The sequence below is a fragment of the Malaclemys terrapin genome, chromosome 2 (assembly GCF_027887155.1).
Source record: "Malaclemys terrapin pileata isolate rMalTer1 chromosome 2, rMalTer1.hap1, whole genome shotgun sequence".
In the NCBI taxonomy this organism is placed as follows: Eukaryota; Metazoa; Chordata; order Testudines; family Emydidae; genus Malaclemys; species Malaclemys terrapin.
Genome location: NC_071506.1, coordinates 187,881,874 through 187,893,928, shown reverse-complemented (window position 1 = coordinate 187,893,928; position 12,055 = coordinate 187,881,874). Strand labels below are relative to the sequence as shown.

The window sequence follows — 12,055 nt, the reverse complement described above, 5'->3', positions numbered from 1 at the left end:
TGTAGACTTAGGGAAAAGAAGTAAATACAACCCTATTGTGGTAGAGTATATTTTCTCTGTCTATACTGAGTCTAGACACCGAGACATTTATTTTTTTTAACAATCGAGTTCCTGTCTGCTCTGCATATACATAACAAAGGGGCAATGAGATATTTAAGGAGAAGGAGCTTAGTTAGATGTTCTTGGCCAAAGAATTTCTCTCTCCCTATTATTAGGCAGCATGAGGAGTACCAATTAGCTATCCTTTCTGTAGAAGAGAGATTTAACTCTTTGGTACCATATACAACTATAACAGTAAAAGAAATAAAACAGCTTTTCAGGTTTTAACAAACTAATTTAAAGCAAGTTTTTGATTTATACCACTACTCTTGTTAATAGAATTTAGGCATATCTTTTATTACCTTGGGACTTGCAGTACCACCTTTATAGTTCAATCTTTGAAAGATGCACTTTGCAGCGAAGAGAAGTTATCCAAATTCAGCTTTTTTTTTTTTTTTTTCCTTCAGGAAAAGCAAGTTGCAAAGTATTTATAAACAGTGTTATATCTGTTTAATGTTTGAACACTGTAGCTATTTTCTCAAATGTAGATCACACAAAGAGTAGTCATGATATCATAAATTTTATTTTTCATGCTTTAAAACTCAGATCATCAAGGACTTTGGGTAAAATCCAAGGTTTTTAAACAAAACAGCCAACCTGTCAAAGCTACTTGGACTCTTGACATTTTTTAAATAACATTGATTACAGGAATATAACAGATAACCTTGTTTGTGTTTTGCTCTTTTCTGTTATGTTTGACACTACATTAGAACATTTATCAGAGACTTTTAAAAGCAATTTTTACCTTTCAGAAATTATATATAGCATCCTGAAAAACAATGTAAATACCAAGAAAGCAATGCAAACCATCAGACTTAGGGGTCATCCACTGAAGTTGACGATCAAGATTTAAGTGACATCAATGAGAGAGAGATTAGGCCATCAAGACTTAAATGTACCCACAAGATCATTAAAGCAATCCTATGGTCTTTTTCAGACAAAAAACAATATCATCCGCATGTAGTTTATATTGTTGTTCTGGCTCTTTATATGAAAATAATTAGGAAAGCATTTTAAAGTCTGATCCAAAGCCCATTGAAGAGGATGGGAGTATTTCCCCTGGACTTCATGAGCTTTGAATCAGGTCAATAGCCTTAAACTTGAGTAAAAGGGTTACAGAAGTTTAAAATTTGAGATAACATGGCAGTATTACTGTGTAGTAGTGTAGTGTTAGCACTGAAAGTTTAAAAAAAATCTTGCTGAAGCATAATATACTCCTATGTCAAATGGAAAATAACTCCTATAATAAAAACAACAAAGAGTCTGGTGGCACCTTAAAGACTAACAGATTTATTTGGGCATAAGCTTTCGTGAGTAAAAACCTCACTTCTTCGGATGCAACTATAATAAGAATATCTGCCCCCCGGCTACTGACCTGATTTATTCCCTGAAAAAGTCCGAAGTGCTGACAGAAATGTTTGAGATTTTAAGATAATTTTCTATGTTCTTTGTTCTTTGTTGCCTTTCACTTCTTTTAATATCTGCACACATTTTGAAGCAGGACACACACACAACATTTTTATATCTATATCTATATGCTTGGTAGATTATTTTTTTATAATGTCTATTTATTTGTAAGCATTTTTAGATGGTTATTGATTTTAAATTTTCACAGATGTGGGAAATTAAGAGCAGAAATTCAGACAATTATTTAATGACCGGAGATGTTGCCATTCAAAAAGTTAGTTTTATAAACATTTAAAACCCAATTGTCAACATCACATGTCAACATATACAAAGTCAATATCCTTAAATCAACAAAGTATACCTGTTTTTACAATTCATCTGCTAATTTATTTGTAACAAGCTTAATTCAAAACCATTTTTCTTACTTTGCCTATCTATACATTTTGATTATCTACGGAAATTGCGTGTGTGGTGAGATTGACAGCTACTGATTAAAAATGTTTCCTAGGGAGTAGGCACACCCCATGTATATAAATTATTTCGGAAACATGCACTTGCATAATATCACTTTTTTCAATTTAAATACAGATCTGAGACTAACTTCTGCACTAAATGACAGCTTGTGAAGTCAATAGGATTGCATAAATATAAACAGGGACAGAATTTGGCGCAGAATATGTAACGGTGCACAAGAAAGTAAAATGATTTAAGGACTGATTTAATGTATAATTGATTAGCAGTGGCAGAGACAAGCATTAAGGTGAGCTCTACATTTTACTCAAAAACTTGCAAGCTTTCTTTTACATATCCCATTAAAACCAAATGATGCTATTTCGCATCCTACTGTAATGGGTTATATTTCTCCCACATCAGACAGAATGTCTGCAGACTAACTAGGCTGTAGTTGTAAAGTTTTTATCTTTCTCGTGGCTCGTATTATTACTATACTTGTACCAAGAAGGCTAGACTTCTCCTCCTCTGCCGCTGGCGGGTCCACACACTATTGCGTTTGCAGGGACGTAAAACAAATGCGGAGCCTGATCAAAGCACGAAGTGAAGCAAAGCACGGCTGACTCTGGGCAAGCGATGGCTGGATGTGTGTGTTCCGATGGCTGGAGGGAGACGGCAGCAGGCGGGCGGGGGAGGGGGGCTGCAAAGCAGACTCAAACGTGGTCCTGTTGTCAGATCTGTGTTTTCTTCTTGTCAATCTGCTCCGATTGGGGAGACGTGTCTGGCTTCTCAAGCAATCAGTGCGCAGGCGCATATCATTCCCGAGCCCCAGTGAAATGCTCTTGGACGTAGGAAGGGGATCACCCTCTTTCCCTGTCTGTGTCTCCTTCCCTCTCTCTCCTCCCCCCACCTCTCTCTTTTCCTCTGCTTAGTCCAGGCCCCCTTCTTGTTTTTAACGTCGCCTACTCCCTAGGAAACAGTATCCCCCAGCTCCCGCTTCTCTAACCAGGCTCTCTGAAGCCAGTTCTGCCTGTTGATTACTCCCTCCCCCCCTTTCCTTGCTTGATTTCAAACCTTTGGATGGTGTTTTGGTGTCATTAGGAGATTATCATCCCTGGAGCTCCAGAAAGAGGGGGGAGGGAGAGGCTGGAATAATAACACAACTGAGATTTTGACTCTGTCCTGCAGCCATCCCAGCGATCGCTGGCTACCAGGTTGCATCTGGGGGTGGCTGGATCCCTCCCTAGGGCTGCTTCTGGTTGCTAGTAGATTGGCTCTGGTTGCCGGCTCCTAGGAGGCTTTGCAGTTGGGGGTTGCCGGCTCCTAGTTGGCGGCTGCTGCTGCTCCAGCTCGCAGCCCCACTCTCTCTCTCTCTCTCTCTATGAGCAGAGAGGCAGAGGAGCAGCAGCAGGGGACGCCAGGAGGAGCATTCCTTCCCCGGGGTTTATGAATGGCACTGACATGGAGGAAATACCGTTTCAGAAAGTCAAGACCAAGAGGAAGAAGTGCTGTCACTGCTGCTGCTCCCCCCCGGCCGCGGCGGGCGCCGGGCTGGGGGGATCCCCTCCGCTGCTGCTGCTGGATGCCATCGCCTGCGAGGACGAGTTCGATTGCAAGGAGCTGGAGTCCCTCTTCCAGAGCTACAACCTGAAGCTGGAGCAGACCTCCACCCTCAAGGCGCTGGCCGTGCTCATCGTGCTGACCGCCAGCCTGGCCCTGGTGGAGCTGCTCTCCGGCCCCAGCCTGACCATCTCCAAGGGCTCGCACCCGGTGCACTGCATCATCTTCCTCTCCCTCTTCATCGTCACCAACGTCAAGTACCTGCAGGTCACCCAGCTGCAGCAGATCGTCAAGCTCACCCTGCTCTTCAGCTTCACCTTCTCCTTCCTCTGCTGCCCCTTCTCGCTGGGCGCCTACGGCCTGGAGCCCCCCAGCGCCCCCGAGCAGGGCATGTGGCAGCTCATGCTGGTCACCTTCGTCTCCTACTCGCTGCTGCCCGTGCGGACCCTGCTAGCCATCGTCTTCGGGCTGGTGGTGGCGGTCTCCCACCTCATCGTCACCGCCACCTCGGTCAGTGCCAAGAGGCAGCGGCTCTGGAGGACGGTAAGTCCCAGGGAAAGGAGGGGAGCAGCCGGCGGGGTGTGTGTGTGTGTGTGTGTGTGTGTGTGTGCTGCAGCTGCTGTGTGTGCTGGGGGAGAGGGTTAGGGGGTCCAGAGTGTGGGGAGTTTAGTTTGTGTGTGTGTTGGAGTGTGTGTATTGGACCTGGGATGCAGGGACGGTGTGTGCATTGTGGGACATGCGGGGTGTGTGTTTGTATGTTTATGCATTGGGGAAGTGTGTGTGTGTGTGTGTGTGTGTGTGTGTGTGTATGAGTTCGTGTTGCAGTGTGTCTGTAGTTGTATTGGGGAGGTGTCTGTATTGGGGAAGTGAATGTGTGAGCTAGACATACGGTGCCTGTGTGGTGCGTATTGGACGCATGGAGTGTGCCTAGCTATGGCTGGTGTGTTAATAGTATTTCGGGGTATCAGGTCTGTGTAGCGGCTCGTGGGAAGCACTGGATGCTCAATCTGTGTTGGGACGTGTGTGCTTAGAGAAGGCATGTCGCCGTCTGCCTGCTGGTTCCCAACATCACAAAGTTTGGAGTGGGGATGTAGGGCAGAGGTGGGGTCAGAGTTAAGGGAGGGATATTTGGCTGCTGGGTGAAAAGGCAAGGAAAAGCTTTCTGACTTTGTCTAATAGTAATAATAAAAAGCAGCAGCAGTATTTCGTTGATGGGGACACTTCATGCAGGAGGTGCAGTCAATGAACATAAATAAATTCCATCTGACTCACTACAGACTTGGAATAGGTAGCTAGACTTGTTTGGTGAGATCGCCATGAATTGATATTCTTATTTTTTCCACAGGCTCTACCCCCAGGAGACCCTCCCCAACCCTCTACCCCAAATAGCAGAGCTCAGGGGAGCTGGAGAAACTCCTTGGAAGAGGGTGGGAAGCCAGAAATGGAAATTCCACCCCCTTCTTCTCCCAGTGTGCATGACATTCCTAGTTTAGTTTCCCAATTCCAGCCATTTCCTCCTCCCCATGCAGATTAGTTAGTATATCATTGAACTTCCTAACAGTCTCCCCCCCTCCCCCCCAAGAATTAAGCCGATGATGCCTCCCTCTGCAGCATTTTTGGGAACGTGCTGCTGCACTTCCTCCATCCTCTGTGCCCCCTCCCAGGAGTGGCTATTTATAGCCCTGCAGGGCTTTCTCCAGCTCCCATGGTCTGATGGGCTGTACTGGGAATGGGGGAGGAGAGTAGGGAGATGCGCATGTTTGAAGCGGTGGGGCTAGGAGTCAGGATTGTCTGTTTAGGTTCTATTATGTTGTGTATCTGAACCACTGGGAAAGACTGATTTATTCTCTCTAGTACTGGGTCAGTTATGTTTGCTCTTAAGAGGAACAATAATGGGTCTTAGGGATTTTAGATTAATATTTAGTGATACTTTATTCCTTGTTTAGATTATTTGCTACTTTACTGCTTTTGATTTTTGATGTTATTCTCCTTGGTCATATCAGGCTGCGTCGTGACACTTAGACATACACCTCCAGACACAGTAACACAAACATAGTCACATGCACCAAGGCATGCATTCATACACCCTCACCTAGAATCTGACACACATATATGGATATAATAGATAGCCAAGGAAGTGAGGTTGCTGGGACTACAGGATTACTCTTGGCTTGATGCTGGTGGACAAAATAAATTGTATGTTTTGAAGGGGAAGAGAGAGATAAGCTGAGCTTTATGATTTACCCAGATAATCTGATGTGTCTATTTTTAAGTGCGTGATTTAGAATTTCCATGAGAGAGAGTGCTGATGAAATTCAGGGAGTGTTCATTGAAAACATCCAAAAGGATAAAAGAAAAACACTAAAATACTCTGCTTTGAATGGGGTTACAGACTGCTTCTTGTACCAGAAGTCAGGAACCTTTTACTCCCAAGTGGAGCCCAGGCAATCCTAATCCCCATGACATGGCGGCAGATATTCACTGATGCTGGGTTACAGCTACAAGTGGCACCTGCTGTTCCACCAGAATTACACAAAGGATCTAACTTGCACGACCACGTCTGTTTATGGTATTCTCTTACCCAGGGCTTGACGATAAACATTTTGATAAGCTTTTTGTCCTCTTATTGATCTCCCCTCAGCTAATCAACAGGCAATGTTAAAAAATCCTGCTAGAGGCTGGAATAGCATTTGTACATTTTTCCCCTTACAAAGTAATTTGTCATTTATACAAAGTCCCACGGGTATTATGCTTTGGTGAGAATATTAGGCAGAAACCTGCTCCAAGTCGAGCAAATTAATCGGTCTGTGAATTTAACAGAGATGTGTGTTGCTTATGATGAAGTTGTTTGTTTTTTCGCACAGTATTTTCACAACCGGTGAAATTCTGAAGCCTGCATAATACCAGAGTAATTGAATCTTATGTGGGCATCCTGGGGGCAGCACAGCCCTTTTGCAGGAGCTGCTCCTATGCGTGAGCTGCAATAGCAGTTGTATCTCAGGCAGGGGATGTGTTCTAGTTACAGGATTTTATTCAGCCTGCCCTCAGTGCTCCCTTCCGTGCTGGCCTGTATGAACGCAGGACACAGTCCGTTGTCCAGGCTTGTGGAGCTGTGCAGAGCTGCAACCGAATGAAAGGGTTTGCCTGGACCCTGTAAACAGAGATTTACTGCAACCAGACATGCAAAGCAATAGAACAACTGAGGTCAGCTTTTTCAAATATGGCCTCTGACTCCTGGGTGCCTCAGCTTTTGGGAGCCCAAGTTGAGATGCATTGGCTCAGATCTTCAGAAATGTTCAGTGCCCATAACTTCCACTGAAGTGAGTTGTCAGCAAAATCAGGCTCAACGTGTCTGAAGCTGGTCTTGCAAAAACGGAGGCGACCAAATACAGAGGTCACTTTTGAAAAGCTTTTGGCCGTAAGGTTTTCATTCCATTATAAACAGAGTTTCTTTATATCCAAGACCTCCATCAGGCCCTGCTCCTGCTCCCACTGAAGTGCCAAACTCCCATGGACTTCCGTGGTGCAGGATCAGTCCCTAAATGGGTTCTTCTATATGCATAAAATTTGCATTCATATAAAATTATGAACAATTTTGCATATTAAAACCAATACACCAGCTTGTTGTGAAAATAGTTTTTCAAGAGGTTCAAGCCTTAAGTGAACTTCAGGAATATTTAGATCAAATGTGATTGTGGTTAGTAATGCAGGGAGTTGTTTATGGGGACTCCCTGGCTTATTTCACATAGCCTTCTATACCACTCGAGGTGTTCCCTCCAAGTCAGGGATAAAGCACATTGACAGGGTAAGATGAAGAAAATTGCACTGTAGCTGTCCATTCTGTACCTGTTTGTGACTTAATGGGGGATCCCAATCCCCAGTGTTAACTGAATAATTGAAGTAAAATAAAATATAAAGAATGTTAACTGAATAATTGAAGTAAAATAAAATATAAAGGTATAACATACCTAGGGTGCCAGGTTTCAGAGTGGTAGCCGTGTTAGTCTGTGTCAGCAAAAAGAACGAGGAGTACTTGTGGCACCTTAGAGACTAACAACTTTATTTGGGCATAAGCTTTTGTGGGCTAAAACCCATTTCATCAGATGCATGGAGTGAAAAATACAGAAGGAAGATATGTATACACACATTGAGAGAACATGAAAAGATATGGGGGTTGCCATACCAACTCTAACGAGACTAATCAATTAAGGTGGGTTATTAGCAGCAGGAGAAAAACAACTTTTGTAGTGATAATCAGGATGGCCCATTTCCAACAGTTGACAAGAAGGTGTGAGTAACGGTAGGGGGAAAAATTAGCATGGGGAAATAGTTTTTAGTTTGTGTAATGACCCATCCACTCCCAGTCTTTATTCAAGTCTCATTTAATGGTGTCCAGTTTGCAAATTAATTCCAGTTCTGCCGTTTCTCATTGGAGTCTGTTTTTGAAGTTTTGTTGTTGTTGAAGAATTGCGACTTTTAAGTCTGTAGTTGAGTGTCCAGGGAGGATGAAGTGTTCTCTGACTGGTTTTTGAATGTTATAATTCTTGACCTCTGTCCATTTATTCTTTTGCATAGAGACTGTCCGGTTTGGCCAATGTACATGGCAGAGGGGCATTGCTAGGGTGAAATCCTGACATTGAAGTTAATAAAACTCCTACTGACTTCATTGGGGGCAGGATTTCAACTATTTTTGTATATCTAGCTACAACATCGTCATAAAGGTCTACATAGTATATGTAATCAATAGCATTTTAGCCACATGACTCTCATTGACTGCAGTGGGAGTCATGATTGCATGTTGACTATTTCTCCCTCACCCCCAGTGTTTTGTGAGCAAAACCATAAAGCAGTATCTGGAAAAGGTAGAACCTACAAAGGAAGATTTAATTACATTTGCAATAGTTTGATTCATTTATGCAGTGCCCAAACATGTGCTAGGTGCTTAACAGCACAGTTAAAAAGATATAATCCCTGCCCCAAAAGCTTAGTCTAATTTATGTTGAGATGCAATGAGTGGGCGTTATAGACACTAAAGGCAGATGGGGTAAGCAAGGGTTACTGTAATTACTTATCTGTGCTGTGGGCTCATCTTCATATCTTAAGTTGCTGTTAAACAAATTAACTTTGTATAACATTTTAAATATTTTGTTCTCTTGCTCATTAACAGCATATATATTGGTATATCATATACCTATTATATAATATCCACCTGCAAGTACAGTAGATGAGTCTTGTAAAGTAGTAGGCATGTGGTAGCTGATATAGAATTGTGTATGCAAACCAAAGAATTGCAACACAAGTTAACAGAACAAAGCAGAAACATGGATGCCATTTTAAATGACCATAAATATTTCTTCTTTTCAACTCTATGGACAGAGCAATATTTTTGTAGTGTACCCTTCAATCTATTTTATGTTTAAATGTATTTCAAGCTGAAAATTTATTGGGTCAAGCCAGTAACCAAATAGGGCCAACTTGGAAAATGGATGAGTAGAGGGGAACTGGTAAATTATGGAAAGAGCAGCCGGAGGGAGGCTGGTGATTTAGAAAATGTTGAAATAACACATTTTATGCCCTTTAACATTTACAGTTTGATTAAGTTATTGTAGCACTTCGCAGGCCACTGGCAAAATAATCCACAATATCACACAGAGTTGTCCACATTTTGTGTTTTATATGGTTCGTATTTTTCTGCTAGCGTGGAAAAGGCAGTTAATTAACCACATCGTTGACAGGACTGTTGATCCCCTGTTCCCTTTGCAAAACAGAGGTGAGGTCTAGTGGTATAATAAAAGGAGTGGAAGTCAGGAGCTACTAAATTCTAATCCGGTATCTGATGCAGTCTTATATTGTTGCATTGGACTAGTTGCTTACTTCCTTTGCTTCATTTTCCACGTTTATGCAGTAGTTAATATTGGAAAGCATTATGTACAAGAAGTGCCAAGTATGTCCCTAGTCTCGCAAATGCTTCTGCATATCAGTAGTCCCATTGAAATCCATGGGATTCTCCACATGCCTAAAGTTACAAAGCGTTTGTAGGATTGGGGCCAATATTGGTAGTGTGTTCAGCCTCCATGCATAACTGCCAGCTGAATTTCATCCTGTATTTGAAGGAAACTTACTTGTGGAAGGGTGAAGGACACTGATGTCTTTGTAGTTAAAGTAGAATTTTAGTCTTCATTTACAACATACCTATTCACCACTTTTCAAGGTATGTTGTTGGTGAGTTGGAGATGGCATTTTAAAAAATCACATGAAGGGCTACAGTTGTGAAGATGATTTTGCACATATGAACTGAATATTATTTAAGCTCAGTACCAATGTGGACACAAGAACAAATAGATACAAACTGGCCATCAGGAAGTTTAGGCTTGAAATTAGACGAAGGTTTCTAACCATCGCAGGAGTGAAGTTCTGGAACAGCCTTCCAAGGGGAGCAGCGGGGGCAAAAGACACATCTGGCTTCAAGAATAAGCTTAATAAATTTATGGAGGGGATGGTATGATGGGATAGCCTAATTTTGGCAATTAATTGATCTTTGACTATTAGCGGTAAATATGCCCAATGTCCTGTGATGGGATGTTAGATGGGGTGGGATCTGAGTTACTACAGAGAATTCTTTCCTGGGTGTTTGGCTGGTGAGTCTTGCCCACATGTTCAGGGTTTAGCTGATCGCCATATATGGGGTTGGGAAGGAATTTTCCTCCAGGGCAGATTGGCAGAGGGTTTTTCGCCTTCCTCTGCAGCGTGGGGCATGGGTCACTTGCTAGAGGATTCTCTGCACCTTAAAGTCTTTAAACCACGATTTGAGGACTTCAGTAGCTCACACATAGCTTAGGGGTTAGATACAGGAGTGGGTGAGCGAGATTCTGTGGCCTACGTTGTGCAGGAGGTCCGACTAGACAATCATAATGGTCCCTTCTGACCGTAAAGTCTATGATTCTATAAACTAATAGCTTTGGCTTCATAAGTCTGTAGACAGGCATCTTTAGTACCTCTGTTGCTGCTTAGGGATTAGGCAGCAACAGAATGCAGTTTCAAAACTAGTCAGTTTCTCAGCTGTGTTTGAGAACCAGTGGGCATCAGTGAAACTGCCAAAAATCACATAGAGCTGAGGAAATCATTAACAATGAATAATTTGTCAGATAAGTTTAGCTACCTTTCTTCTGCTTACAGAATGTCTGTGAGCAGACAGTGCTTCCCTCACATTTCTTCAAACATATATTTATCAAATTCTTTTGCACTTAAAAAAAAATCCTCTGAGTTGTTTGTTTGCATTTCTTTACAAGTATTCATTATTTAAGCTAGGTTGGATAGTTGTGATTGGTGAAATAATGTAGATTTTTATTTATTTATTTATTTTATTTGTATTATTGCAGTACTTAGGTGCCCCAGTCATGAACCAAGAACTCCCATTGTGCTAGGTGCTGTATTTAAAAAAAAAAAAAAAAAAAAAAAAGTCATTGCCCCAAAGAGTTTACAGTTTTGTCCGCTGATTGGATGAGAATGTAAACATTTCTTTTTGGGTTTTTGTTTTTCATATCCCATTTCTTGGAATAGTAAACTCATTTAGAACCATGAGTACAACTGTAGAGACCTCAGAGGAAAGGAAATGTTATACTAATATAATTTAGAAACTAAAATAGTGTTCCAACACATAGTAATGATACATTCAAAGGTTGGATATCTTGAGCTCTCCCAGGACTAGAAACAAATGTCCCATTAGAATGAAAGCTTCTGACTTTCTAACAATATAAAAAACCTGTCTCAAGCTCTGATGCCTTGGAATGTTAGAAGTAGCCCAGGTATGGCGGAGGGAGGAGGAGTTGTGGGCAGAATGCAGACAGAGAGGTGGTCATCATTTGGGTAGGAGCATCACACAGAGTGTATGTGTAATTATATTTTTATAATTTAGGCTTGAGCTGGTCACAGCAGCATAGTTAAGGTTGGGGCAGATATTTCCCCCGCAATGTAAGTGCAAAATTTGGCTCCAACTGTTTATTTTATTTTTTCTCAATATGACTTTCTCAATTACAGTTGTAATACAGTACACTACTGTATATATCTGGTATAGCCCAGTATCTAGATATGGTGGGTTTCAGATTGTTTTGATCAGATTTAACTGCAATCATGAATCTCTACATGTTTCAGTGTGTCTTTGCATTGTGTGATATTATCCTTTCTAACTAGGGCGGCTGTGGTGAAAAGTTTCATTTATAACCTTCTTAAGTTTTGTTCCTTGACAATGTAGGTAAATAATACTCTCTCTCTCTCTCTCTCTCTCATACAGTGGTCTATGCTGCTTTCATTTCCATAAACAGCTGGCAAACATAAAATAACGGCTTTTGGCTGTCATGATTTTTAAATTCAGAGGGCCAGATCCTCACTTTCACTTTAGATGTAGTGACAATGGGAATAGCACAAATCAAAGCCAAATGCAGATGGCACATTTGGAAGAGCCTAATAGCATCATCCTTCACTGTTCCTAAGCTCATGTTTGCTTCTCTGCATGAACACTAAGTTGTTGGGATCTCTAGGT

The 12,055-nt window shown here is 41.9% G+C and overlaps 1 protein-coding gene across 1 annotated transcript in view; it reads left to right on the top strand.

Moving 5' to 3' along the window:
* The first annotated feature begins 606 nt into the window (after nucleotides 1–606).
* Nucleotides 607–12,055, top strand: part of ADCY1 (adenylate cyclase 1) — a 222,668-nt gene continuing 211,219 nt past the window's right edge. Inside the window, exon 1 of the mRNA XM_054020915.1 lies at nucleotides 607–4,059. Within this exon, the coding sequence (XP_053876890.1) occupies nucleotides 3,403–4,059 (657 nt within the window). The 5' untranslated portion in view covers nucleotides 607–3,402. The remainder of the gene's footprint in view (nucleotides 4,060–12,055) is intronic.